This window comes from Tachypleus tridentatus, chromosome 10, assembly GCF_004210375.1.
Source record: "Tachypleus tridentatus isolate NWPU-2018 chromosome 10, ASM421037v1, whole genome shotgun sequence".
NCBI lineage: Eukaryota > Metazoa > Arthropoda > Merostomata > Xiphosura > Limulidae > Tachypleus > Tachypleus tridentatus.
In genome coordinates, this window is record NC_134834.1 from 27,984,135 (window position 1) to 28,011,925 (window position 27,791).

At 35.9% G+C, this 27,791-nt stretch overlaps 2 protein-coding genes across 4 annotated transcripts; both read right to left on the reverse strand.

Annotated features, from left to right (window-relative positions):
• Positions 1-5,583: 5,583 nt before the first annotated feature.
• LOC143228945 (uncharacterized) lies at positions 5,584-10,928 on the reverse strand. 3 transcript variants are annotated; one of them, XM_076460460.1, is made up of 2 exons: positions 10,859-10,928; positions 5,584-8,749 (listed from the first exon to the last, which is right to left on the reverse strand). In XM_076460460.1, the coding sequence occupies exon 2, from the start codon at positions 8,619-8,621 to the stop codon at positions 8,283-8,285; it is 339 nt and encodes a 112-aa protein (XP_076316575.1). In that variant the 5' UTR covers positions 8,622-8,749; positions 10,859-10,928; the 3' UTR covers positions 5,584-8,282. The 3 variants fall into 3 exon arrangements, with proteins under 3 accessions (XP_076316575.1, XP_076316573.1, XP_076316574.1); XM_076460458.1 differs by lacking the exon at positions 10,859-10,928 and adding an exon at positions 10,683-10,852; XM_076460459.1 differs by lacking the exon at positions 10,859-10,928 and adding an exon at positions 8,995-9,381.
• A 3,293-nt stretch (positions 10,929-14,221) lies between these two features.
• LOC143228320 (uncharacterized) lies at positions 14,222-26,793 on the reverse strand. Its single transcript, XM_076459589.1, has 3 exons — positions 26,649-26,793; positions 23,222-23,357; positions 14,222-15,303 (listed from the first exon to the last, which is right to left on the reverse strand). Exons 1-3 carry the CDS (start codon positions 26,791-26,793, stop codon positions 15,081-15,083), a joined length of 504 nt encoding a protein of 167 aa, XP_076315704.1. The 3' UTR covers positions 14,222-15,080.
• Positions 26,794-27,791: the final 998 nt, after the last annotated feature.

Consider the following 27,791-nt stretch of genomic DNA (forward strand, 5'->3'; position numbering starts at 1 on the left):
TCGGATGTGAAAAATCTACGCCCCTGTTTACGAAAATAATTGTTGATAAGATAATCTCTTTTTTTCACTCCCAATAATATCAGAATGGAGATATGTAAAATTGATTCTTATACGTAAGTTCTCATGTTTCTCCAAATACATTTTTTCGCAACAAATACAAATTATACATTTTTAAAAGAGTTAGAGCGCGGCCTAGCGGTCAGCATAAGATGACCACAAATTCAAGATTTCACTGTTCGCATTCCGCTGCTACAAAATCACGCTAACCCCCTTTGAGATCGAAGGCATTCTACAAGGGCGACAGTCAAACCACACTGTTTGTTACGACGTAAAGAACAGGCTAAGAGTTGGTGGTGAATTTTTTTAAATAACTACGTTTATTTCTTGTCTATCTGTTGAAACTTAGTGACAGCTATGCCCGGATTGCCTTGCAAGAAAAATTAGAGAAATACACATCTCGAGAAGATGAGCCCAAAATGCGCATGCGCTTACTCAAATGCGACGACACCTATTAATTCATTATATTTCTACTCGAGATTTAAAATATCTTTATTTCAAATTTCAATGTGGATTAATATTTATGATTTTTTCTGGTAAAATTTATTTATATTTAAATTAATTTATTCGCTTATTCCTTCCTCTATTTTTTTATATTCATATATACATAGTTGTAAAGACTAACAACTTAGGTTTGGCTGTTCATGATCACATAAGTGCGTCTTTTATGCAGTTTTTGGAGCATGTTTTTATTAAGATTTTAAAATATAGAAGGTAGCAAGTGTATAAGAAACTAACGATAAGAATCTTCAATACAGTATCATACCTTGAACAAATCTCTTCTCTATACTGTTGTTTGTTATAGTGCAGATGTTATGGTTTCAAAACTTTGGTTAAAAAGCCAGAATATCTTTAGATGATGCTGCCATCTATTAATAAAACGTGAAAACAACTTGTTTGGTTAGACATAAATATATAAATGAATTTTTATTAGTATCTTTGAAACTTTAAACTTTTTAATTTTAAATATTGATTTAATCAAAAGTAAGAAAATGAATAAAAATGTCATATATGTCACGTTTCTACCCCTACTAGTACAATTACTATCTAAACCTTAGGAGCATACAAAATTCCAGCTATGCAGTTTTAAAAATGAAAAAGTGCAACGCAAAATAAGTCTGTTTATTAATCCAATAAATGGTGCGGCCATGTTAGGCGTTCGACTCGTAATCCGAGGGTCACTGGCTCGAATCTCGGTCGCGCCAAACATGCCCGTCCTTTCAGCCGTTGGGGCGTTATAATGTTACGGTCAATCCCTCTATTCGTTGGTAAAGAGTTGTTATGACTAGCTGCTTTCCCTCTGGTCTTACACTGCTAAATTAGGGACGACTAGTGCAGATAGCCCTCGAGTAGCTTTGCGCGAAATTCAAAAAAACAAAAACAAAGGAACAAACGTTTCGACCTTCTTCGGTCATCATCAGGTTCACAAAGAAAGAAAGAGGTAACTGACCGGAAGCTGACCACATGTTTGAAAGGGGTTGTGTAACTGAGTGTCGGAATGTAGAGAACGTTCTTAGATGTTTGAATATATAATTTTATATTATTTATTTTATTATTATTATTTTATAATATAGGTATAAAGGTGTTCCTTTGTATTGGTTTATTTTGGGCTTGAGTTGTTGTATAAGTAAGACTTTTTTAATTTTGCGTTTGTTTATGTTTGTTTCTTTCTCGACATCACTGATTAGGACACAATGTTCGGATTGTAATTACTATAATAAACTGATTGTTTTCGATAGTAAATGGTAAATTATTTAGAGGTTAAGTTAATAAAACAGTAGCGTGTTCTATGTCTAGGAATGGCATTTAAATATAAATCACTTATTCCCTAGAAAAATACGGAGAAACAGCTAATAGAAATCCCCTTCTTTAATACAGTTAGAATATGGTATGTTATTCTAACTTAATCGTTCTAGTGCTCCGAAACGTCATAATTGTCGAAAAATAAACACACACTTCGTACCTTTTGAAACGTTACTATTTTTTTGTTTTTAAAATGATCATTCTATGCCCAAGACTAACATTTAATTTAGTGATAACGTTATAATGCGTGTTTCCATTTCCATACTTGTACGTAATAAAAATAATCATAAGAATTACAGCAGTCTTCAGCTCAGTATTGCCATCTGTTGGGCAGAGAGTCAATCATTGAGAATCCCAGCAATGATAAATTCCTCTTCTTTGTTTGTAGTCGATGAGTGTCTTGTATTACACTTGTGACAGGAGAACAATGTTAGTTTAGGCTAATTAATTGCTTTTGTCATAAAACATCATATTAGACTTATTAATTTTTTTAATACTGCATTCGTAATCGTACGGAATTTCAAGAAATATGTGTTTGAAATAATAATAATCCAACCCCATTGTGTTTGTCATATCCATTGCGTACCACTCTTTGGTTAGTTTAAATTGTCATAACACATAGTCCTCAATATTCACTAAACTTTCTTTCTTGAAAATTTTAATATGTGTAAATATATGTATGAGTTTGTATATATTGTATTTTGACGTATTGTGCACGTGAATTTTTTTTATAATTGTAATTTATGATGGAATTTTTGTTAGTATGAAAAAATATTAGACACCTATAATTAATTAGTATTTTCTCTTAGATCTCCCAATTTGGATGGAAAGATGTTGTCCCTGAAAGCCAATAAACAGGTTTTATATTCATATTTTCGTGGCCTAAATAACGCTTGACCTCAAAGACGGTACAACTCTCCTAGTAGACCGTACAACAACTTACGTGATTTGTTTTGCAACGAAGTTCCTTCTCACAATAAAAAAAAATTTTATTCATAGAGTTAGGTTGTACTTTTACCGTTCTCATTTTTTGACATAGATACTCAAATAGGCTTAAGAATATTTTAGGGTAGAATGAAGGTCTTTCGAATGTTATATCTATTTAGTGGTTGGTGAAACCTTTTATATTGTGATATATCTTGAATTGTTTATTATAAACTTCGGCAGCCGTTAAAGAAATATTTTTGTTGTTTTTTAATTTCGCGCACAGCTACACGAGGGCTATCTGTGCTAGCCGTCCCTAATTTAGAAGTGTAAGACTAAGGGGAAGGCAGCTAGTCAACACCACTCACTGCTAACTCTTGGGCTACTCTTTTACCAACGAATAGTGGGATTGACTGACAGATATAAAGCCCCCACGGCTGAAAGGGCGAGTATGTTTGGTGTGACGGTGAATCAAATGCCACCCACCTGGCCATGTCGGTCCAAGAAATATTTAATTGTACATTTAGTGTATTTTTATCTGACACATTTTGAATGCGTTTGGAAACTGTCACTAAGCCACAGGAAAGTTAGCATTAACCATGGTCGTTCCAATAGACTAAAGAAAAAAAAATACAGTGAAAGTTAAACTTTAATCGTGTACATGTCAACGAGCTCATTTCAATGTATTTATCTACACTGAAATTAATATTTTTTATTGGTATTACATAAACGTGTCATTAAATACGAAGTCTCAGCTGTTATTGGTGATTGGTGGTAGGACAGGAGACCTGGGGGTGGAAATACGTCAGATAATAGTCATCTCAACGATTCTTCGTGCGCGGTAAAATTAGCTGATTAGGTGCAAGTAACACCTTCTAAAGGTCCAGCCGGTTATAATTAGAGATTTGTTGTATAAAAGGATAATTTTTTTTACGGATAGCATTTTACCTCATAATAATCAATTACATATTTTTTCTTCACAACTGACTATATGTAGAACGAAATAATCTATTTAACATTAAACTTTAACCCTTTCTAAGAAAGCTGGCTGAGACCACGTGCTTGTACGAAAGGAATTTTAAATTAAATGAGATTTTCAACATTAAAAAGTAACAAATGACCAGGTGGTTTAGGCACTCGACTCGTAATCTGTGGGTCGCGGGTTCGAATCCCTGTCACACCAAACATGCTCGCCCTTTCAGCCGTGAGGGCGTTATAATGTGACGGTCAATCCCACTATTCGTTGATAAAATAGTAGTTCAAGAGTTGACGGTGGGTGGTGATGACTAGCTGCCTTCCCTCTAGTCTTACACTGCTAAATTAGGGACGGCTAGCGCAGATAGTCCTCGTGTAGCTTTGCGCGAAATTCAAAAACAGACAATTCTGTGAAGGAGTTATTTTTCTTGTACAAAAGATTCCAATTCCGAGACTTCCAAAAATTGAAATGTGCTCCTTATAATTGTTTTAGATAACGTTTTGCTTTTAAGGTTTGAAGTTTTATTTATCTGTCTAAGGTGTAAGTGAGGATATCGAACTGAGTTCTGTGTTCAGGCCCTTACTAACCGAACACAAAGTATAGACCGACACATTGACTGCCATGAAACAAAAAACGGATGAGATTTTTTTCAAAATTAATACAATCTATTCTGCCTCAAACTCCTCAAAAAATTGTTTTGCTTTTATGTTTAAGACACATATTGTTTATTTAATTTAATAATTCAAAATCTAAACAAACATCGGCAGACAAAACTATGTTTATCGTGCAACAGTCCCCAGTTGATAAGTAACGAGTTTAAACGCTGAAACGTGCGGTTCCCAGCGGTGGACACAATGTAGGTAGACTATTGACTATTATGTGGTGTTGCGCTAATAAAAAACAACAAGAGTATTGTGCAATAATACCCATTCTACGGCTCTACAAACTAAGCGGCAAATTGTAAAACAATTTCTGTTATTCATTCTTCCTATAACTGACGAAACGGGTATGATATGTTATTTGTAAGAAACTTAAATGTGGTGTAGCCAGCTTCGGAAGGCTTTTTCTCACTCGTTTAGGTTGTTTGAAAACCGAGTTTCGACATTCGTGGTAATCAGAGCACAGATAATCCATTGCTTAGTTTTGTGCTTGACTTCAAATAATCATATGGCCCGACGGCTAGCACAGATAGCCCTCGAGTAGCTTTGTGCGAAATTTCCAAGCAAACAAACAATCAAATAATCATCTATCAAGAAGTTGATTCTGCGCATGAAGGAAATTATTTATTTCCAGAAACTGTGGAAAAAAATCCAACCGTTGTTTAAAATCGACAATTAGGGCTAAAATTTCAATTTTGGAAACAATTTATTTCATGGAAAATAAATGTTATAATAACATTATATGGAAAGAAAATGTAAAGTTCCAACATTGTGTTGATATGGAGAACATTTGTGGGCATACAACACACACATAATGTTTCAAATAATGAAACTACGATACTATATGTTTTCTCAAGTGACTTAGGTAGACAAAACTATCTTTTACTTGCAACAGTTCCCAGTAGGTAAGTAGGAAGTTTAAACGCGTGTTCGGATGTTTACTGGGATAACAATTTTAGCGTTAGACTCGTTCGGAAACTTCAGTTTTTCGTTTGTCTTCCTCCCTTCACTTTTGTAGTATTTCTGGTGTTGTTTCTCCCTGAATTGTCTATATGGAACACATAGTCTACGGAAGACAAATACAAAGATTGTAACAACTGTTTGTAACAAGTTACTGTACGCAAATAAAACACAAATGATAAGTAAATATGTCACAGACTGGCGTCAGATTAATATAACTGATTTTTATTTCATTCCTGTAGCAAGCTGTTAACAAAACGAAAACCGAAGTCTAAATATTGGTTCCATATTCTATGCTGAAAGGCAAAGCAAGAAGAGTTGAAAATACAGTTGATAACTCCCGGAAAGACAAATCAGAAGAGTTGAAAATATAGTTAACTTCCGGAAAGACAAAGCAGAAGAGTTGAAAATATAGTTGTTAACTCCGACGAAAATAACAAATAAAATGGCACTATGATTTTTAACACCCACAAAGGTAACCAAGAACAGTTAAACATATATTTCTGATCATTTTGCACATTCACAAAGGATTTGCATTGAAGTCCAAAAGTTGCTATCAGGAAATGGAAATATTTGAGAAAAAAGTGTTTTTCACTTCGTCATTGTATTAACAGAATATCGCTGGAGACCTGAAGACTGGCAGCATATTGTCTGGCTGCCAGTTTACGTCGTCATTGTATTAACAGAATATCGCTGGAGACCTGAAGACTGGCAGCATATTGTCTGGCTGCCAGTTTACGTCGTCATTGTATTAACAGAATATCTCTGGAGACCTGAAGACTGGCAGCATATTGTCTGGCTGCCAGTTTACGTCGTCATTGTATTAACAGAATATCGCTGGAGACCTGAAGACTGGCAGCATATTGTCTGGCTGCCAGTTTACGTCGTCATTGTATTAACAGAATATCGCTGGAGACCTGAAGACTGGCAGCATATTGTCTGGCTGCCAGTTTACGTCGTCATTGTATTAACAGAATATCTCTGGAGACCTGAAGACTGGCAGCATATTGTCTGGCTGCCAGTTTACGTCGTCATTGTATTAACAGAATATCGCTGGAGACCTGAAGACTGGCAGCATATTGTCTGGCTGCCAGTTTACGTCGTCATTGTATTAACAGAATATCGCTGGAGACCTGAAGACTGGCAGCATATTGTCTGGCTGCCAGTTTACGTCGTCATTGTATTAACAGAATATCGCTGGAGACCTGAAGACTGGCAGCATATTGTCTGGCTGCCAGTTTACGTCGTCATTGTATTAACAGAATATCGCTGGAGACCTGAAGACTGGCAGCATATTGTCTGGCTGCCAGTTTACGTCGTCATTGTATTAACAGAATATCTCTGGAGACCTGAAGACTGGCAGCATATTGTCTGGCTGCCAGTTTACGTCGTCATTGTATTAACAGAATATCGCTGGAGACCTGAAGACTGGCAGCATATTGTCTGGCTGCCAGTTTACGTCGTCATTGTATTAACAGAATATCGCTGGAGACCTGAAGACTGGCAGCATATTGTCTGGCTGCCAGTTTACGTCGTCATTGTATTAACAGAATATCTCTGGAGACCTGAAGACTGGCAGCATATTGTCTGGCTGCCAGTTTACGTCGTCATTGTATTAACAGAATATCGCTGGAGACCTGAAGACTGGCAGCATATTGTCTGGCTGCCAGTTTACGTCGTCATTGTATTAACAGAATATCGCTGGAGACCTGAAGACTGGCAGCATATTGTCTGGCTGCCAGTTTACGTCGTCATTGTATTAACAGAATATCTCTGGAGACCTGAAGACTGGCAGCATATTGTCTGGCTGCCAGTTTACGTCGTCATTGTATTAACAGAATATCGCTGGAGACCTGAAGACTGGCAGCATATTGTCTGGCTGCCAGTTTACGTCGTCATTGTATTAACAGAATATCGCTGGAGACCTGAAGACTGGCAGCATATTGTCTGGCTGCCAGTTTACGTCGTCATTGTATTAACAGAATATCTCTGGAGACCTGAAGACTGGCAGCATATTGTCTGGCTGCCAGTTTACGTCGTCATTGTATTAACAGAATATCGCTGGAGACCTGAAGACTGGCAGCATATTGTCTGGCTGCCAGTTTACGTCGTCATTGTATTAACAGAATATCGCTGGAGACCTGAAGACTGGCAGCATATTGTCTGGCTGCCAGTTTACGTCGTCATTGTATTAACAGAATATCGCTGGAGACCTGAAGACTGGCAGCATATTGTCTGGCTGCCAGTTTACGTCGTCATTGTATTAACAGAATATCGCTGGAGACCTGAAGACTGGCAGCATATTGTCTGGCTGCCAGTTTACGTCGTCATTGTATTAACAGAATATCTCTGGAGACCTGAAGACTGGCAGCATATTGTCTGGCTGCCAGTTTACGTCGTCATTGTATTAACAGAATATCGCTGGAGACCTGAAGACTGGCAGCATATTGTCTGGCTGCCAGTTTACGTCGTCATTGTATTAACAGAATATCGCTGGAGACCTGAAGACTGGCAGCATATTGTCTGGCTGCCAGTTTACGTCGTCATTGTATTAACAGAATATCTCTGGAGACCTGAAGACTGGCAGCATATTGTCTGGCTGCCAGTTTACGTCGTCATTGTATTAACAGAATATCGCTGGAGACCTGAAGACTGGCAGCATATTGTCTGGCTGCCAGTTTACGTCGTCATTGTATTAACAGAATATCGCTGGAGACCTGAAGACTGGCAGCATATTGTCTGGCTGCCAGTTTACGTCGTCATTGTATTAACAGAATATCGCTGGAGACCTGAAGACTGGCAGCATATTGTCTGGCTGCCAGTTTACGTCGTCATTGTATTAACAGAATATCGCTGGAGACCTGAAGACTGGCAGCATATTGTCTGGCTGCCAGTTTACGTCGTCATTGTATTAACATAATATCGCTGGAGACCTGAAGACTGGCAGCATATTGTCTGGCTGCCAGTTTTTCTTGCTCTTTCTTTCTTCTGTCTTCTTTGGAGAGATAAACACCAACAGAACCAATGCCCAAGAAGAACAACAATCCTCCGAAGAGCAGCAGTACTATGCCTGTTATCCAGATGGCTTCTGGCTTGTGAGGAGATGATCCTATGATGATAAGAATGATGGCGACACTGAAGATCAAACCGCCAATGGTACAAGACAACACTCCCAAGTTGAAGTACCGTTTGGGTGTTGGGCGGTGTTCATCTGGGTTGTAATAAAAACCTTCCAACATCATATTGTTGGCAGAAAAGCGTGGCTGATATTTGTGTAACGAAACTTTTTATTTTCGTGTAATTTCATGGGGCCATAGTAGCACTTTTAAGGTTGAAAAGTGTCCTTTGGAACTCTAGGTGGCAGCACGCTCTATAAAAGAAAATGTGCTTTTATATAAGACCTATTTCAAACCCAAAATGAAAAATATATCTGTGTATACATTCGCGTGTGTGAATATGCTTATCTGACGAAAACATAAACTGAGAAGATAGGTTTAACAGTCTAAAAGACAACGTAGAAAAGCTTAAATATGGTCCTCAATATATTTACGATGCCAGAAAACAAAAACGCGTAGTTTTAGGAAGTCTTAATATAAAACGATAAAACCCTTTTACCTGGGCGCTTTCGAAATGTGGATCTGTCCTCTTCGGTCGTAAACTGGGAATGATGGTGTAACTGAAGAAGTGCTGTATTAAAATTATTTATAACTTCTTTGTAGACTAGTAGTAGCAACAACAATTTTCACGCACATTCTTTCGCGACGTTAAATGTTGTCGACCTTTCCGGAACATTCCACCAATCGCGAAATGAAAAACCGGTTTTTCTCTCTCTGACAACATGATGTAAACACGAAACGTGTAATATGAAATCCTTGCGTAGCAAAAGTAACTTAAAACTGATAGTTCAATTGAAAACGAAGACTATTAGAGCGTAACTAAAATAACGCTCTAGTTTTGTTTGTTTTTTTGAATTTCACACAAAGCCACACAAGGGCTCTCTGTGCTAGCCGTCCCTAATTTAGCAGTGTAAGTCATCACCACCCACCGCCAACTCTTGGGCTACTCTTTTTATCAACGAATAGTGGGATTGATAGTCGCATTATAACGTCTCCACGGTTGAAATAGCGAGCATGTTTGGCACGACGGGGATACGAACCCGCGCCCCTAAGATGACGAGCCGCACGCCTTAACACGCTTGGCCATGCCGGGCCTACTTAGTTTTGTTAAATCTGGACTATAAAAATGGCCCTAGTTTTGTTAAACAAGTATGTGTGTACACGAATAAGATTCGTGTTAGTTCCAATAAACATGAACCTTTGGGAAAGTTAAGTAAAATCTACTAAACTCTGAATCAATAGACATTATAGTGAGATAGGTGTCAAATATCGGGAAAGCTTCGAACACAAGTTTTTAATGTTAAGATTTTTATGTATTCTAGTTTTAATGGACGTGATTTATATTCGATTATGCTTTAAACAAACAATTGTGTGACAAAGTCGGGCCAAACTTAGCCTAGTGGGCAGTGTGCCGGGTTATATGTCAGAATATTCACTCAACACACTATGGTGTGGAGACATTGTTTCAACTTCTAACCATTGCAGTGAATTCCATCCTTTATTGAAGAATGACCACGAAGACGGCCAATCCTTGGGGTCACTAACCGACTTGCTTCCTTCCCGTCGGCCCGGCATGGCCAAGCGTGTTCAGACGTGCGACTCGTTATCTGAGGGTCACGGGTTCACATCCCGGTCGCGCCAAACATGCTCGCCCTTTCAGCCGTGGGGGCGTTACAATGTGACGGTCAATCCCACTATTCGTTCGTAAAAGAGTAGCCCAAGAGTTGGCGGTGGGTGGTGATGACTAGCTGCCTTCCCTCTAGTCTTACACTGCTAAATTAGGAACGGCTAGCACAGATAGCCCTCGAGTAGCTTTATGCGAAATCAAAAACAAACAAACAAACAAAATTCCTTCCCGTGCCGTTCAGGTTGAAACATGAAACTAAAATTGCATAAAATAGTTAGAACAGGTTTGTATATATTTGTGAAAACGTGTGTAAGTGACGTATGAAAAGCTCGTTAATTCTAATTATGTACTTACATGAACAAAATAAAATAGTGAAACAAAGAAACCGAAAACATAGAATAGGAACAAAAAAACAATAACAAACATACTCAACACAGGTTGGTTTATAGTGGAAATGAAGTGCAATAACTGATTAAAAAAATAATTCATTTTATGAAATCTTGCTTAAATTACACTAAAAAAATTACATTTTTTTACACTACGATTTAACCCAGACTTACCGTTTTAAATAATTCGTTCCTTCTTTTTAAATCTCTAGTAAAGTAAGTTCAGTCGCTTTATGCTAAAATTTATCCTTTTCGGATTATTTACTCAAAAAGTATTAATCTTCGAACGTCTTTACAGTTAATATTTTCATAAGAACTCTGAAGGCTTGAGAACGAAACTACGAACGTACCGTAATTCTAAATCGTTTTATCTGCAGTATCGTCGGTGTTTTCATTTGCAGTTCCTTAGCCAAATATACCTAAAAGTTATAACAGCAAGACGACTCAATCCTGAGAAAACAACCAACTTTGGCTCGTCACTGAAAACAGGTTTATTCATTTTCTAAAGACCCTGAGGCGCGTTGAAACAAGGATTCAATATATTTTTTTACCCGTGAGTAAGTGAATTGTGTAATTGTTACAGCCTTTCATACACGTAATACCATTGAGATCAGGAAAATTTAAAAGCACTGTTATGTGGAAAACAGAGAGAATCATATGACCGTACGTTTAACAGCAGTTCGAACTGGAAATAAATGTGTAATTTGGTGTTTCAAGATGTGAAATGGGCCCTCTTTTAAGACGTTTTATGTTATATTTACTGTTTATTTTCCACCGGGTGAAAACAGAGGTGTTACTTACTTTCTGAAAAAAAAACAACAACCCACAAATAATTACACAAAATTATACTTGATGTTCATTGTTATATCATTATCCTGTGTGTTCAAAAGTTGCAAGTCTCTCGAGAGACCATTTAAGATTTAATTTAAGTTAATGTATCTTAGGACGATGGGTGTTCTAGGAGAACGACTGTGGGAAAACCGTTACTTCGATCAGGCAGAAGTAACCCAAGCGTTGACGGTGGGTGTCTTTTGAATAGAATAGTTGCCACCTTTCTACTCTTAATCACTTCAAAACTGTTAGTAGCCATGCGTAGATAGCTCTTCTATATATAGTTTTTCTATAAAATTCTAAAACAAACTTATTGAAATGCCGTAATTTTATCACACTGGAAACTTCGACAAACTACAACCGTTTATGCGAGATAGAACGTTTTGCTTTAAATATATTGCAGTAAAAAAAGGCTGAAACAAAAAAAAAACCTTTTAAAGAGAAATATTTCAGAGAATTTAAATTTTTGTTATTTAGGCTTACGTTTTGTAATCCTTAAAGTAAACTATATTATTGCTTGTGCTTGGCTCCGTGGTAGAGCTAAGCCTTATATCCCTGAGAAACTGGCTTTGAATCCGTGCAAAACCTAAAAATCTTTTCTTCACTTTGGGCTGTGGGTGTGTTATAAGATTGACTGCCAGTTTCTCTACGTAGATGTCGAGTGTCAGAGAGGCGCTGCTTACTGACTGCTTTCGTTCTAGTCAGTAGCTTAAAATTAAAGCAGATATACTTAGCACCCTTACCATAAACACAAAATAGAGACACTGTTACTGTCGTTTGTTGCTAACTGTGGCGAAGCGGCTCATATAATGGCTATGATTTGTTGTTTTTTTTGAAGTACAAAGTTTTAGCTAATGGCTTTGTCATATTTTGACCGATATGAGATATAATTACAGTTTTGGACTCAGAAGATCAAACCCTTTCGATGGACGTATTTGAATTCGCCTAAGGTCTCATAGATAGATTAATTTACTCTAATCCTGTCTGAAAGAATTTCAGTTTAAGGGTAGGCAGGTATAGATCCGGATGAGTAATAACATGAATCGGGTATACACGTGTTCCATATTGGGTATTCTTGATACACAAAAAATACAGCTAATAAAAAACGAGGGGAGGAGACGTCCTATAAAACAAGGTATTATAGATTAATTTAGTTTTATCCTGCCGAAGATAATTTCAAGTGCTGCGGGTGAGTGTTCCCTCTTATTTAATTTTGCAACATCAAACTAGTTTATCATTTAAAAGTACGTAAACTGTGGGTGTTTCTTTCTTATCCTATTCACAACCCCTATATCTTTTGTCTCCCTCAAGTCTCTGGCCAAGAGACTTTACGTCACTACGAGAACTGGATGATAAGAGAGAAAATATTCTCTGAAACGTTCTTTATTTATTTATATAAAATACTTTGATTTCTGTCACACATTTTAATCGTCCAGGTCTCTAAAACTTCACTAGCTTTCAACGTTTACACTGTAATATTTAAAGCTTATACTGCGTACATAGTGTTTCACAAAACTTTTGGAACCGGCATGGCCAGGTGATTAAGGCGCTCGGCTCGTGGGGGCGTTATAATGTTACGGTCAATCCCACTATTTGTTGGTAAAAGAGTAGCCTGAGAGCTGGCGGTAGGTAGTGATGACTAGCTGCCTTCCCTCTAATCTTACACTGCAAAATTAGGGACGGCTAGCACAGATAGCCCTCGAGTAGCTTTGTGCGAAAATTCAAAACAAAGAAACAAAACAAACAAACAAACCCTCGTGTAGTTTTGCGCGAAATATAAAAGCAAACAAACACAAAACATTTTGTTTCTCATCGATGAGTACAAAGGTCCGTGGGGTGGAGAAGATAGATGAAACAAAAAAATTTTTTTTTCAAGATAAATGTCAAAAACAAACACAAAACCAACAACAAACGAACTTATTTGCAGTTTGCGTGATTTTCATCACAAGTGCTAAGCCTATTAGTTGTGTCTAGTATTTTGCACGTTTTTGGTGTTTAATTAATTATTATTAATTCTGTCTTTGAAACGTACATTTAAAATCATATCGAAGCCGCATTAATTTGTTTCATAGTCAAATGTAACAAAATTTGGTCGAAATGATTACTGATTACTATAGTTCACTGTTCCATTTTTCTACTACACGCATCAACATAAACAACGACGAAAACGGTAACATACGGGACTTGATTCCCAGCAGTGAAAAGCGCTCAGATACCTATTTATTCTGTTGTTATTCCTCAAGCACATAGCTACACAATTGATTATTTCTGTTGAACCCACCAAGAGTATCGAAACCCGGTTTTTAGAGTTATAAGCCTTCAGATCTTCAGAGGAGCGGGTCCACTATGTAATTTTACGCTAAAACAAACGACACAAACAATTTTCGTAAGAATAAGAACGGAGTAGAAAAGAAAAGACATTAAAATTAGGCACGTGAATGTTATTTTAAACTATCAACATTTCATAGAGACACTTATGGAGAAGAATCAGTTTTACGCTTTACAAATGCTCTTGTTTTGTCTCGTACAATGCGTATATTTGAAAGTTTCTATTTTGATTATTACATAATTACAGGTATGAACCATGATGTTTTAATGGTTGGAATGCATTCGATTTTTTTTATTCCGTTAAGCTCTATGTATGAACAATGAATTAGAACCAATGTTGTGCCAACCAGTTCCTGTTCACTTCTTCCCTTCGTGATTTGCAGATCAATAGAAATTGATGACTGGACATATTTTAGTGGTGTATTTTTATATTTAAGCACGTTCTTGCGACACGTGCTTCATTATTCTCACGGACACTTGTGGGTACCAAATTCAACCAATCAAAAGACCTGGCATGATGATAATATTTTATTAAATATAAGATATAATGAGTAAATTTCAAAGGTATGCTGGTCGCTATTGAGTCCAATAAAATGTCATATTTTTAATAAACGCATTTCTACAACATGTCCCTTGTAAGTGTGACGGCTAACAGGAAAACACAGAAAATGTAACATAAATATTATCTCTGTTATTAAAAGAAAGTCGCATAACTTAGAACGTGGATAGTTTTGCTGTTTATCTCTAACTTTATTTTACACAGATTTCTATAAAAAACACATCTTAGAATTTCATATCTGCTTTTGTAAGACTGACTGTATTGTTTCTTATGTATGTGGACAACAACTTACAGACTTCATATTTATTCAGATTCACGTATCTGAGGGATTCGATATCATATTTTCATGACGAATTAAGAAATGATGTATGAGAAACGATACACTTAAAACCACGTTACTTAACCATAGGCCACACAACAAAATGTATAATATGCGAAAAATAAGACAATACAATTTAACTCTTGCTAAATTAATATCTTTCACTCTAAATCCTGGAATATTCTACATTTTAATAATCTGGGCAAACATTTCATTTTCATCTTCAAAGTGAACTTGATACAAATGTTTGATTTTGAATGGAAAAAATATATAAAAGGGAAAATTTTCAAAGTAATTAAAGACAATTTTGCTTGATCTCGATTTGAAAGGAATGCAGTTTTCGTTCGCGGTCCCATCTATTGAGAAAAAACGAAACTACGAATGTAATGTTAGAAACAGCAACTTTCACTAAATAATTTTTAAATAATGAATCCGCAAGTTGTTATTGTTTCAGAACTAGTTTGTACGTGACGTTAATTTCACAAACTATCACGTTTTATATGTGCCGCTATAGAAGTTTATCAGTATTTTTATTTCACCATGTCAGAAACCATTTTAAAAGAAGTAATATTACAATCAGACCGGCAGCAGTTGAAACAGAAGAAGCACCACAAGTTTCAGGCCCATAACGACTACAATCTTTTTCTCCAATTTGTAGATGAAAGCCCGCCAACATGGACTCTATCTGTCGGTTGAAATTGGTACAATCCGAAAGCTGTGCGGCTGCTCTCAGACAAAACGCTGCTCTGTCAAAAGCACTAGAGAATACATGACAGAATCACAGTAACTAAACAAATGTTTGCAGTCAGGTTTTCTAAAATATACGATTCAAAGCTTCTTAAAAAAGCAAAAACAGTTTAGAAAATAATAACCTAATGAAGAATACAGTTTAGAAAATAATAACATAATGGAGAATTCGTATAACTTAATCGATGGAACTTGAAATTTTAGAGTAATCATAAACAAAACTATTCTTATTACGTGTTTACATGTAACACAGAAAGAAAACAAAACAAAACGTAACCAACTAGTGTAAACTTTGACTTTTACAATATTAGAACTTTGTAAAAAAACTTTTATTAAACGTAATACGTATTCACCAACACGAAATTCTTTCACCCAACCACACGAAACTTGTGTATTCAACGACATGGAATTTGTGAAACAATTAACAGATGAATAACTGTCGGGCTTGGCATGGCCAGGTGGTTAAGACACTCAACTGGTATTCTGAGGGTCTCGGGTTCGAATCCCCGTCGCACCAAACATGCTCGCCCTTTCAGTCGTGGGGGTGTTATAATTATACGGTCAATCCCCCTATTCGTTGGTAAAAGAGTAGCCCAAGAGTCAGCGGTGGGTGCTGATGACTAGTTGCCTTCCCTCTAGTCGTACACTGCTAAATTAGGGTCGGCTAACGCAGATAGCCCTCGTGTTGCTTTGTGCGAAATTAAAACAAAATAAATTTTTAAAACTAATTTCGTATCTGTTACGTAGAAGGTTATACTTCCAAGACGTGTTTCTTTACGTTACAGAGAGCAACTGCTTTCGAAGGTACCTTCATGTTTGAGTTTGAATTTCCTGTAAAGCTGCTAGAGAATATTGGGGAAGAAATCCGTCTCTAATTTTAAAATGATAAATTAGAGTGAAGGTAACACCATACACTGGTAGCCCTTGGCTACTCTTTATTAATAAATATTATAACGTTAACCCCTAAGTCTGAAAGGTTTAGTGGAAGGGATCGGAACTATATTTATCTACCTTCATGTTATGTACCAATATTTTTTATCAAGCCTGATCTAATGAAGTTTAGATGAAATGTTTTAACTACAGTACTGGTATTTTTCACGTTTCTTATACGCATATGGGCTAAACGACTCCTCAGGCTCACTCATTGTCAGCGTTAATTTAAAAATGCCGACCAGAGAAAGGAAAAACAGCTAATATCACCATCTCGCCTTTTATGCGGTTACTCTTAATCGAATAGCGGAATTGATTGTTTCAATTATAACGCCTCGCAGGTAAAAGTGCTGTATCACAACGTGGACCTTGAATCTAACAACAGGACCACATTCGACATTGAACCTCGCGACAGAACCACATCCAGCATTTAAACAACAAAATGAGCTGGACACATCATTAAATAAAGTATTTTGTCCAGACAGATATTTCTTTTGTTTCTTTAAATGTTTTATATTTAAAAAGTCTTGTGGTGTTCACGTAAATCATGTTTGGCTAACATTTAGCAATGACGTATTCATGATGAAATCCCAGTACTAGAGTTTAATTTAAATAGAATAATTATTCACATAATGTTGATTGAAAGGCACATGTGGGTCTATAAAAATATCTGGGTGTGAAGAAACAAATATACGTGTTTACGAATATAGATAATTTTCTTATTGTTATGTGTACAAATATAGATAATTTTCTTATTGTTATGTGTACAAATATAGATAATTTTCTTATTGTTATGTGTACAAATATAGATAATTTTCTTATTGTTATGTGTACAAATATATATAATTTTCTTATTGTTATGTGTACAAATATAGATAATTTTCTTATTGTTATGTGTACAAATATAGATAATTTTCTTATTGTTATGTGTACAAATATAGATAATTTTCTTATTGTTATGTGTACAAATATAGATAATTTTCTTATTGTTATGTGTACAAATATAGATAATTTTCTTATTGTTATGTGTACAAATATAGATAATTTTCTTGTTATGTGTACAAATATAGATAATTTTCTTATTGTTATGTGTACGGATATATATAATTTTCTTATTGTTATGTGTACGGATATACATAATTTTCTTATTGTTATGTGTACAAATATAGATAATTTTCTTGTTATGTGTACAAATATAGATAATTTTCTTATTGTTATGTGTACGGATATATATAATTTTCTTATTGTTATGTGTACAAATATAGATAATTTTCTTATTGTTATGTGTACGGATATATATAATTTTCTTATTGTTATGTGTACGGATATATATAATTTTCTTATTGTTATGTGTACAAATATATATAATTTTCTTATTGCTATGTGTACAAATATAGATAATTTTCTTATTGTTATGTGTACAAATATAGATAATTTTCTTATTGTTATGTGTACAAATATAGATAATTTTCTTATTGTTATGTGTACGGATATATATAATTTTCTTATTGTTATGTGTACGGATATATATAATTTTCTTATTGTTATGTGTACGGATATATATAATTTTCTTATTGTTATGTGCAGGGGCGTAGATCCTGGGGAGATGGGGTATACATTTCCCATTCATTTTAGGTGGGGGGTATGGTGCATACAATCATCCTCCCCTACAGTTTGGTCTGTTAGATTGTTTTATTGCATCATAGGCCTACAAATTGTGTGTTTGTTCTTGTGATTCTCGTGTTCTTACCAATCGAATTACATAATTAGGCCTAGATGTACGCTTTTTCAGTAGCCGAAATGTACAGGGTGGCCCGTAAGTCCCTTACCCATCCATATATCTTATATATCCAGTGTATCTGTGTGCTGTCCCTCATTCTCGCTGCATAATATTATGCGATGCCATGTTCTGTGAGACATTTTCCTCAACATAGCAGGGGTTATTGTTCCAAATGCCGCGGTAACAGCTGCCTTCAACTCATCATTAGTTTTATAACGTTGTTTATAATAACATATGGATGGGTAGGGACTTACGGGCCACCCTGTACATCTTTAATATAGGCGTGCTTCTAAGCTTTTCGATCTAAGCGATAGTTCGTAAGTATCAGTCAGTAGGCCTAAGTATACATGCAAGGCTTGCAAGCACTATCACAGAATCTACCTACGTCTTGTACGTAGTGTAAGATTAAGTAAAATTTTCATCACAACAGAGCATGAAATTCGAAAATATTACTCACAAACGTAAACTCCTGTGATCTAGATTTGGCAGGCCATTTGTAGCTTGTAGCTGCATCAATCTTATGTGTCTATTGTACGGTTTTCCTACGCCATTTGTTCTTATGCATGTCTAGCCGGTTTTATTGTCGAACGCCTTACTCTCCTTAGCTGCCGAAGTCGCTGACCATAGTGTGCGTTTAGTGTACAGTTAATGACAGGTTCGGGCCGCTCGGATCCAGACGCGCCCTACATCACCCCCCTCCGCTCCCTTTAGTCTGAGCCTCGATTTTACAACAGGGCTCATTAGACCTGTGTTTGTGGCCCTCAATAATCCATGAAATTTCAGATTATCACCACCCAATAACAAAGTGCTGGTGTTTTATAGTAAAAGAACAATATGTTCTCTTATCATAGATAATAAAAATATTGTATTTTCTTGTATAATTAGAACACAAAAGGAGCGATTTCAACGGACTGAAGCCTATACTCGAATTGTATTGCTAGTTTTTGCTTAGGTGTTTTTATTTAATAGACATGCTTACAGACATTATATCACAACGTGTTTGCCTTTTGATGAGCTTTAACAGGAATATAATATATTTGTGATTGTTTAAGTATTTTTCGAGAAACTTGCAATTACTTGTGTTGTAACTAGTATACATTATTGTCCCAGCGATGTCCAGGCGGTCTGTCGGTTCGGTAGTCAATGTGAGGTTCGCGAGTTCGACTTAAATACATTGTACAGTTCAGTCCCACTTCCATTCTGTTCTATCTTCGTTCGTTGTACGTTAGAGTTTTTCAATAAAGACTGTATTTTAGCATGTTGAGTCATCTGGGAAACAGATTCCAATTATGACAAACATGTGCCTGAAACTTTCCAATATTAGGCAGTTCTGCAAGCCAGTTACTGGTACTATAAGTGACAATGCAGATGTAGATAATCCAACAACCTCAAGCAAAGGAATAGGAACTTGCCATACAGAGGAAATACCATGTTCATCATAGGACGAGTCTGAAAATGCTTGTGCAACTATTGCACATCATGAACCACCAGATAGTTGTGAAACAAGTTTGTGCAGTAATGAAAAATCTGACACTCCACAGATACAGTGTGGAAAGCCATATCATCCAGACGCACAACTGATACCATGACAGAAAGCAAAATCTCAACTTCCAGGGCAAGTGGTTTGATGAGTTCCCATGGCTGCACTTCGACAACCAGACTCAAAAAAGTCATATGCTTTCATTGTGCCAAGGCGGAAAATAGAGGCCTTTTTACAGGGAAATTGGAGAGGCCAGTGGAGTATACCTTCATATCACCGGTTTTTGCAACTGTAAAAAGGCAAAACAGAAATTCAACGAACACCAATCCTCCTCTCAGCACAGATTTGCTATATCTCCAGAAGGTTCACTTGATGTAACTCCAGTGACTATCCAGCTACATGATGGAAAAAAGAAGCAGCAGGAAGAATGCAAAAGAAGTCTAGCCAAAATATTCAGAAGTTTACGTTTCTTACTGCGTCAAGGTTTAGCATTACGTGGACATACTGATACGGAGGGGAACTTCCTGCAGTTAATGAAACTCCTGGAAGAGAAAGATCCTGAGTTGACGGCCTACTTGTCAAAGAAAACCACATTCACATCAACCCAGGCTCAGAATGAAATAATGGAGATGTTCAGCCGTCAAATACTGAGGAACATAGCACGCGAAGTGCAACAAAGTAAAATCTTTGCATTAATGGTTCATCACACTCAAGATGTTACAGGTGCCGAACAGGAAGCAATATGTGTACGATACGTAGATGAGAACCTTGACGTCCATGAGACATTTCTTCGTTTGTAAAGTGCTTCCAATACAACTGGTGAAACAATATCCTCGACTCTACTTGATGTACTGACTAGACTCAATTTACCACTGTCGGGATTAAGAGCACAAACTTATGATGGAGCCGCTAATATAAGTGGTGCGTACAGTGGATGTCAGGCAAAAGTAAAAAGAGAAGCAACCGTCAGCTTTGTTTTTTTACTGTAAAGCACACAAGGCTAATTTAATAATGCAACATGCAATTGAAGCTTGTGAATGTGTTCGAGATTCTATCCAGTGGGTACATGAACTTGGTGTCTTGCTTCAGAGGTCAGGCAAATACAAGACAATCTTTCAAAATATTGTATCGTCAGAGAGTCACAATGGTCCAGTTAAATACATCCGCCCACTATGTCCAATATGCTGGTTGTGCCGCCTATCTGCAATTACATGTGCTAATGATCATTACAGTGACATTGTTGATTCCTTGTCTGAATTAGCAAATGAAAAATCAGATGTAATAGTGAAAGCACAAGGTCTGCTGGATAGATGTGACAAAGAAAAGACAGTTTTAGGATTGTTGATGGCTCAGCGTTTATTAGCTGCATTAAAGGAATTAAACCATGCATTCTAAGCAAAATCAGCGACAGTATCTGGCATGATTGAAGCATTTGCAATGACAGTTGAGCAATTGTGGGTATTGCGAACAGAGGAAAATTACAACAAGATATTTGATGAAGCTGAGAAAAAAGGTAACTTCCCTAGATCTGGTGCCAATTGAACTACCACGCATTCGTAGACCCTCCAGAAGGATCACAGGTGATGGCTCAGCACAACATTCTGCAACAGCTAGAGATTACTACAGAATCCAATATTTTGAATTTGTGGACACAGTCAGAGAACATCTGACCATTAGATTCAATGCAGACAACAATGACTTGAGGCAATATCTGGCACTTGAGAACATGACCACATCTGGCAAGATTGACAATTCGGTTATAAACTTCTATCCAGAAATCTCTGCACAACGGCTCGAGTTTCAGTTGCCCATGCTCAAAGAAACAACAAAAGCAGCATCTCTGAAAGGTGCGAAGGATGCTTACTGTAAAATGCATGAAACAAGCCAGCAAATGTTTAGTGAAGTGTTTCTTCTCATGAAAATTTTGCTTGTATGTCCAGTATCCAGCTGCAAATGTGAACGCAGCTTTTCTCCATTAAGACGGTTGAAGACGTGATTAAGGTCAACTATGTCTCAGTGCCGCCTCAACCATGTGGCAGTTTGTCACACTCACAAAGATGAGATCGACAAGATAAATATAGAAGAGCTTATGAAAGAATTCATAAACAGATCATCACAAAGGAGGTCTACGTTTGGGAACATGTAGATCAGAGGACTAAATGAATCTTACTTCAATGAAAAGTATGAATAATTATGTGCTACATTGTATTGATGTGTAATTTTCAAGAGTTCGCAAAGACATTTTAATTATTCTTATCAAACAACATAAACAATTTTTCAGTAGATATAAACTTATCAAGGGTAATTACTAATTTTATTAATATTTGAAAACGTAATTCATGCAATGAATGTTATTAGTAACCTTGTCAAGTATAATGGCCATCTTTTATACTGTGCAGTGTGCAGGAATAAATTCATGTGGCAGTTAATTTGTGACACATTTGTCTTTATTAACATTTTGAAAACTGTTCACAACACCTAACTTATACAAACCTACATGGAAACCATGAAGTATCGTGGCAACAAGATTACTCTGTGACCGCATGTTTACAGCTTTCAGGTTCACGTAATCAGAGATTACCAATTTGCAAATTGAACAGTCCACATAAGTGGTTGCAAAATCATCCCCCCCCATCGGGTGTAAAAAAATCTACGCCCCTGGTTATGTTTACGGATATATATAATTTTCTTATTGTTATGTGTACGGATATATATAATTTTCTTATTGTTATGTGTACGGATATATATAATTTTCTTATTGTTATGTGTACGGATATACATAATTTTCTTAATGTTATATGTACGGATACATATAATTTTCCTATTGTTATATGTACGGATATATATAATTTTCTTATTGTTATATGTACGGATATATATGATTTTCTTATTGTTATATGCACGGATATATATAATTTTCCTATTGTTATATGTACGGATATATATAATTTTCTTATTGTTATATGTACGGATATATATGATTCTCTTATTGTTATATGTACGGATATATATAATTTTCCTATTGTTATATGTACGGATATATATAATTTTCTTATTGTTATATGTACGGATATATATAATTTTCTTATTCTTATGTGTATTTTATTGTTGTTGAATTTATAAAATGTTTTTTGTTAAAACTTAAAACAGATTTTTACTTTAAAAACTTTTGGTACCAAATCGAAATGTGTAAATTTAGGTTTTACAAACAGTAAATATGTTGAATAGAAAGGGTTTTTACTTTATTGGAGATAATCTGGTATTGCTTGAAAGAACAATGATTTCTAACTTATTTAGTGATTATTTGAGAACACTGTGACGTCTAATGGTTACTCACCAACACTGTAATCTTTAACTAATCCAGTGATTACTTGAGAGCACTATTGTTTCTAATGGTTACTCACCAACAGTGTAATCTGTAACTAATCCAGTGATTACTTGAGAGCACTATTGTTTCTAATGGTTACTCACCAACACTGTAATCTGTAACTAATCCAGTGATTACTTGAGAGCACTATTGTTTCTAATGGTTACTCACTAAATCTATAATCTGTAACTAATCCAGTGATTACTTTAGAACACTATGGTTTATAATGGTTACTCACCAACACTGTAATCTGTAACTAATCCAGTGATTACTTTAGAACACTATGGTTTATAATGGTCACTCACCAACACTGTAATCTGTAACTAATTCAGTGATTACTTTAGAACACTATGGTTTATAATGGTTACTCACCAACACTGTAATCTGTAACTTTCTGTGTGATCATCTTCCTTTTGAGCATCGATCAAATCCTCTGAGAACATTTGAGTACAGCTGTGGTTTTCTTCCGAATGTAACTGTATGTCACAGACTGAGTTAACCCTAGAAGCTGGAACGCAAGGGACACAGCAGTAAAACATTTTAATCATTCTATAAGTTATTTTACAGTTATCGTAAAGTAACAGAATATCGTTTGTAGAGTATAATGAAAGAACCAACTTAACAAATTCTCAGAAGTCTTGATATTGGAGGAACGTGTTTCAACATACTCGTGAGACTGAGGAGGACATACGAATATATCGAAATTCCAGTATCAAGACCTCTGACAATATTTTCCGTTAACTCTGTTTTGTTGTTGTTCACTTCTTTGAACATTTTTGGTTTTTTAGTGACGTTCTACTTAAAAGTGAATTATAAAATTATAGTATACACCAACATAATAAGAAAGAAAATGTTGGTTTTGCTATATAATTTATATAGTGAACAAAGGCATAGATTTGTATGAAACATGTAATATAGCGACTTCTGTGTATTTTAAGAAAAATCGCTTGTCCATTCTCGTACTGTTACATAATATTAATTTATTGTATGGTAGAGAAGGGGGTGTGTTTGTGAATTTCGCACAAAGCTACTCGAGGGCTATCTGTGCTAGCCGTCTCTAATTCAGCAGTGTAAGACTTGAGGGAAGGCAGCTAGTCATCACCACCCGCCGCCAACTCTTGGCCTATTCTTTTACTAACAAATAGTTGGATTGACCGTCACATTATAATGCCTCCACGGTTGAAAGGGCGAGCATGTTTGGCGCGACAGGGCTGCGAACCCGCGACCCACAGATTACGAGTCGCACGTCTCAACACGCTTAGCCATGCCGGGCCGTATAGTGGAGAAATATTATTATCAGGTTGGTTTCACAAACTGGCACGTAACGTAAAGGTGTACTTACAATACGTTGTTACATCAGGTTAATAATGTTTAGAAGTAAGGACGACATGTTCTTCAAATCATTTATTACTTTCTCAATTTTTTTCTTGTTGTAATAAAATTACACTTTACAGCTACTATTCGATCCTGAAAATAAATAAACAGTTATGAAAGTGTAATAAGAAAGGAATGGTATGCTAGTAAAAAAAAAAAAAAGACACATTTGGTTGCTATGGAAACGATAACGAACAATTAACGTACATATGTTTTACTTATTTTACAAGTGTAATCAATTATTCAAATAGCCGGTTGTAACAGCGGTGAAATTCAGTGTTGTTTTTTATGGTATAGAACATGGACAGATTACCCACCAATTACACATTCGTATGTTGGAATAAAAATTATATTATTTCATTGAAGTTATAAAATGAAATACAACTTCAACACTCTCCAGTTTTCTTCAAACTGTCCACATAATTACTTACAACAAACCTGATCTTGAGGACATCAGTGATTATATCAGAACAACAAGTGATCGGTAGGACCTTCCTACCACTATATTTATTATTATTCATCTTTTATTTCGAATTTAAACGAAATATGAAAACTTGGAATCGTGTCTTTGTTATTTATCAATGTTTGTTCTGTATTTTAAATCTTGGTATATCAAAGTTCCTTGTGTAATAAAATCATATGTTTTATGGTCTTTAGTTCACAAACTGTAGCTGTTACTTCACTTTCTAGTAGTTTGTCTCCAATAGAATGTTAATATGTAGTTTGTCTCCAATAGAATGTTAATATGTAGTTTGTCTCCAATGGAATGTTAATATGTAGTTTGTCTCCAATGGAATGTTAATATGTAGTTTGTCTCCAATAGAATGTTAATATGTAGTTTGTCTCCAATAGAATGTTAATATGTAGTTTGTCTCCAATAGAATGTTAATATGCGTCTATTTTCTCTCCTTACTTGTCCCTGCCCAGTGGCAAAGTGGACTTATACTACTAAGAACTGGGTTTTGATATCCGTGGTGGGCAGAGTAAAGAGCACAAATAACTCCATCACTATTTTACTGTTTAACTGTTTATGATTTATCTTGTCACTGTTTTGTGTCTAGCTTATCCCTAATTGTATTTTGCTTATCTCGTCCCTATTTGATAGTGTCTAGCTTATCTCGTCCCTATTTGATAGTGTCTAGCTTATCTCGTCACACTATTCGATAGTGTCTAGCTTATCTCGTCATTAAAGAACTATACCTAGCTTATCTTAAGACACCACAGAAAGATATGTCCAGATCTTGGAGGCTATTTACACACATAGTTGTAATAGCTAGAATACACATAGGTAAAGGTTTGTTTGAAATAATAAACATTGATAAGAAGACCATATCTCACTAAATTATTTACACCACTTGTTTTGGGATTGGTAAACCTAGAAATGTTTTCTATCCACGGAGAGGAGAAGACAACATATCTCGGTTAACAAGAAGTGTTATATAGAGGAACGATCAAAACAATAGTGTAAACTCTGAGAGCTCGAACATAACACTGTAGAATAAACTACAAACTTTGTTAGAAACAAAGAAATAAAGATACAGGGAGAAAAATAAAAAGGTTTGATGAACATAAACGAGATGGAGAAACATACAAGAGAAGATGCAGAATGACAGTCTGTTGGAATGATACTGGAAGAGACACACTCGAAGACCAAAAGGTGCCCATCTCTTTCAAAGCAAAATGTTTTAATACGTACATACTACCAAGAATATTATACAGATAAAAGACGTAGCTACTCCTGAAACAAGCTACACAAAGAACGAGACGACGAGCGAAGGAGACATCATTGATGAGTGTCGAAGAGTAAGAAGAACTAAAGAATTAGATGCATTAGAAACATTTAAAGAGCGAAACTGATGGTAGAGCAGAGATAAAAAACGACAACAAGGAGACATAGAGGATAACATTAGGAAGAAGAAAAGATGGCGTATATGAGACATCGAGTTTCGGGAGAAACTGGAGAGACGTGTAAAAATGGAAATTATAAGAGGAGAGGACTGGAAATGCATTGGAAAACAAAACATTCATCCAAAAGCAACATATTCTGGACTTTAATCATTAGACTTTTCTATTCTTCCATACCAGTTTTTGGTTTTTCTATTCAATTCAATTTAACGCACAATATGCTTCCCAGTGGCACAGCGGTACATCTATGGACTTACACCGCTTAAAACCAGGTTCCGATATCCGTGGTGGGTAAAGCTCATTGTGTAGCTTTGTGCTTAATTCTAAACAAACAAACAAATTAACTCACAATACAGACATTGGTTTTAATTGGTTTTGGTATCATTTTGTCTTACTAGTTACGTTTGGCCAACCAAAACAACATCGTAAACAGAGAAACAAAAAAAGACGAGTGTGTACTTACTGAAATGAAACACAAGAGTGAGACAAATTACCAAATTCATTTTCAACCACCTCTCACCTTCCTTTGGAAGAAAAAGATAAATATATTGTTCCTCTGACTTGCTTACGTCGCAGAGTTCGTATGTTACGGGACTGGATGTTTGCTTAACTTTTATACTGAATAGTGGAGGTTGAAATACCAAGGTGGAAAAATACACTGTCATTCTTGTCACGTTTCACGGCTAATATTTGGCCACACCAATAGAAAATTCTGCTAAACGACCACATATAATATTTTGTAAATAATTTTGTGTATATTTTATTCAATGGAAATACTGTAGTGGAAGCAATAATTTACATGTAAAAATAGCTCAGTCATGGTGGTTACGTTGTAATACTTCTTTGGTACGACAAACGGTAAAATTTGTCATTGGCATTTACTACCTTCTGTGAGATAAAAAGAGAACAAAATTATTTGAACTTCAAATTAGTTTAAGGTACTTTTGTCTTCGTTATTTGTTTGTTTGGTTTCTTTTAATTGCGCACAAAGCTACTCTAGGTCTATCTGTGCTAGCCGCCCTTAATTTAGCAGTGTAAGACTAGAGAGGAGGCAGCTAGTCATCACCACCCACCGCCAAGTCTTGGGCTACTCTTTTATTAACGAGTGTTTGTGTGTATTTTTCTTATAGCAAAATACACATCGGGCTATCTGCTGTGTCCACCGTAGAGAATCGAGCCCCTAATTTTAGTGTTGTAAATCCATAGACTTATCGTTTTACCAGAGGGGAGACTTATACCAACGAATAGTGGAATTGACCGTTATATTATAACGCCCTACAACTGAAAGAGCAAGCATGTTTGGTGTGACGGTGATTCCAACCCGCGAATCAAATGCCTTAACCACACTGCCATGCTGGGTCTCCTGCCTTCTTAAGCAGTACCTAAAGCTATTTGTTATTTTTTTTTGTATGTGCTACCAATATTTTGTCAACCATTTTAAAAGTACGATCTTCTTGTAATTTTAGAATTGAATTAGCTAAGACAACCACATAAACTCATTTCGAATGCAATCGTTTCCATTCATCGTTAAATTTAAAACTGAAACAGTTACGATTCGACTGTCTGACTCTAATTAAGAGGAGATGTTTTATCAACCAAATTACTATGGATTAAATTCACTTTCAATTATCATTAAAATCGAGACGAGTAGGATTTGAACTTT

Bases quoted from the DNA above. Each gene is read 5' to 3' on its own strand.
- LOC143228945 (XM_076460460.1), bottom strand. From the start codon at position 8,621: ATGATGTTGGAAGGTTTTTATTACAACCCAGATGAACACCGCCCAACA.
- LOC143228320 (XM_076459589.1), bottom strand. From the start codon at position 26,793: ATGACAGTGTATTTTTCCACCTTGGTATTTCAACCTCCACTATTCAGT. The intron at 23,358-26,648 runs GTGAGAGGTGGT...CTTGCGTTCCAG, and splicing joins TCTTTTTCTTCCAAAGGAAG to CTTCTAGGGTTAACTCAGTC. The intron at 15,304-23,221 runs GTGAGTAACCAT...TGTATTCTCTAG, and splicing joins AGTTACAGATTACAGTGTTG to TGCTTTTGACAGAGCAGCGT.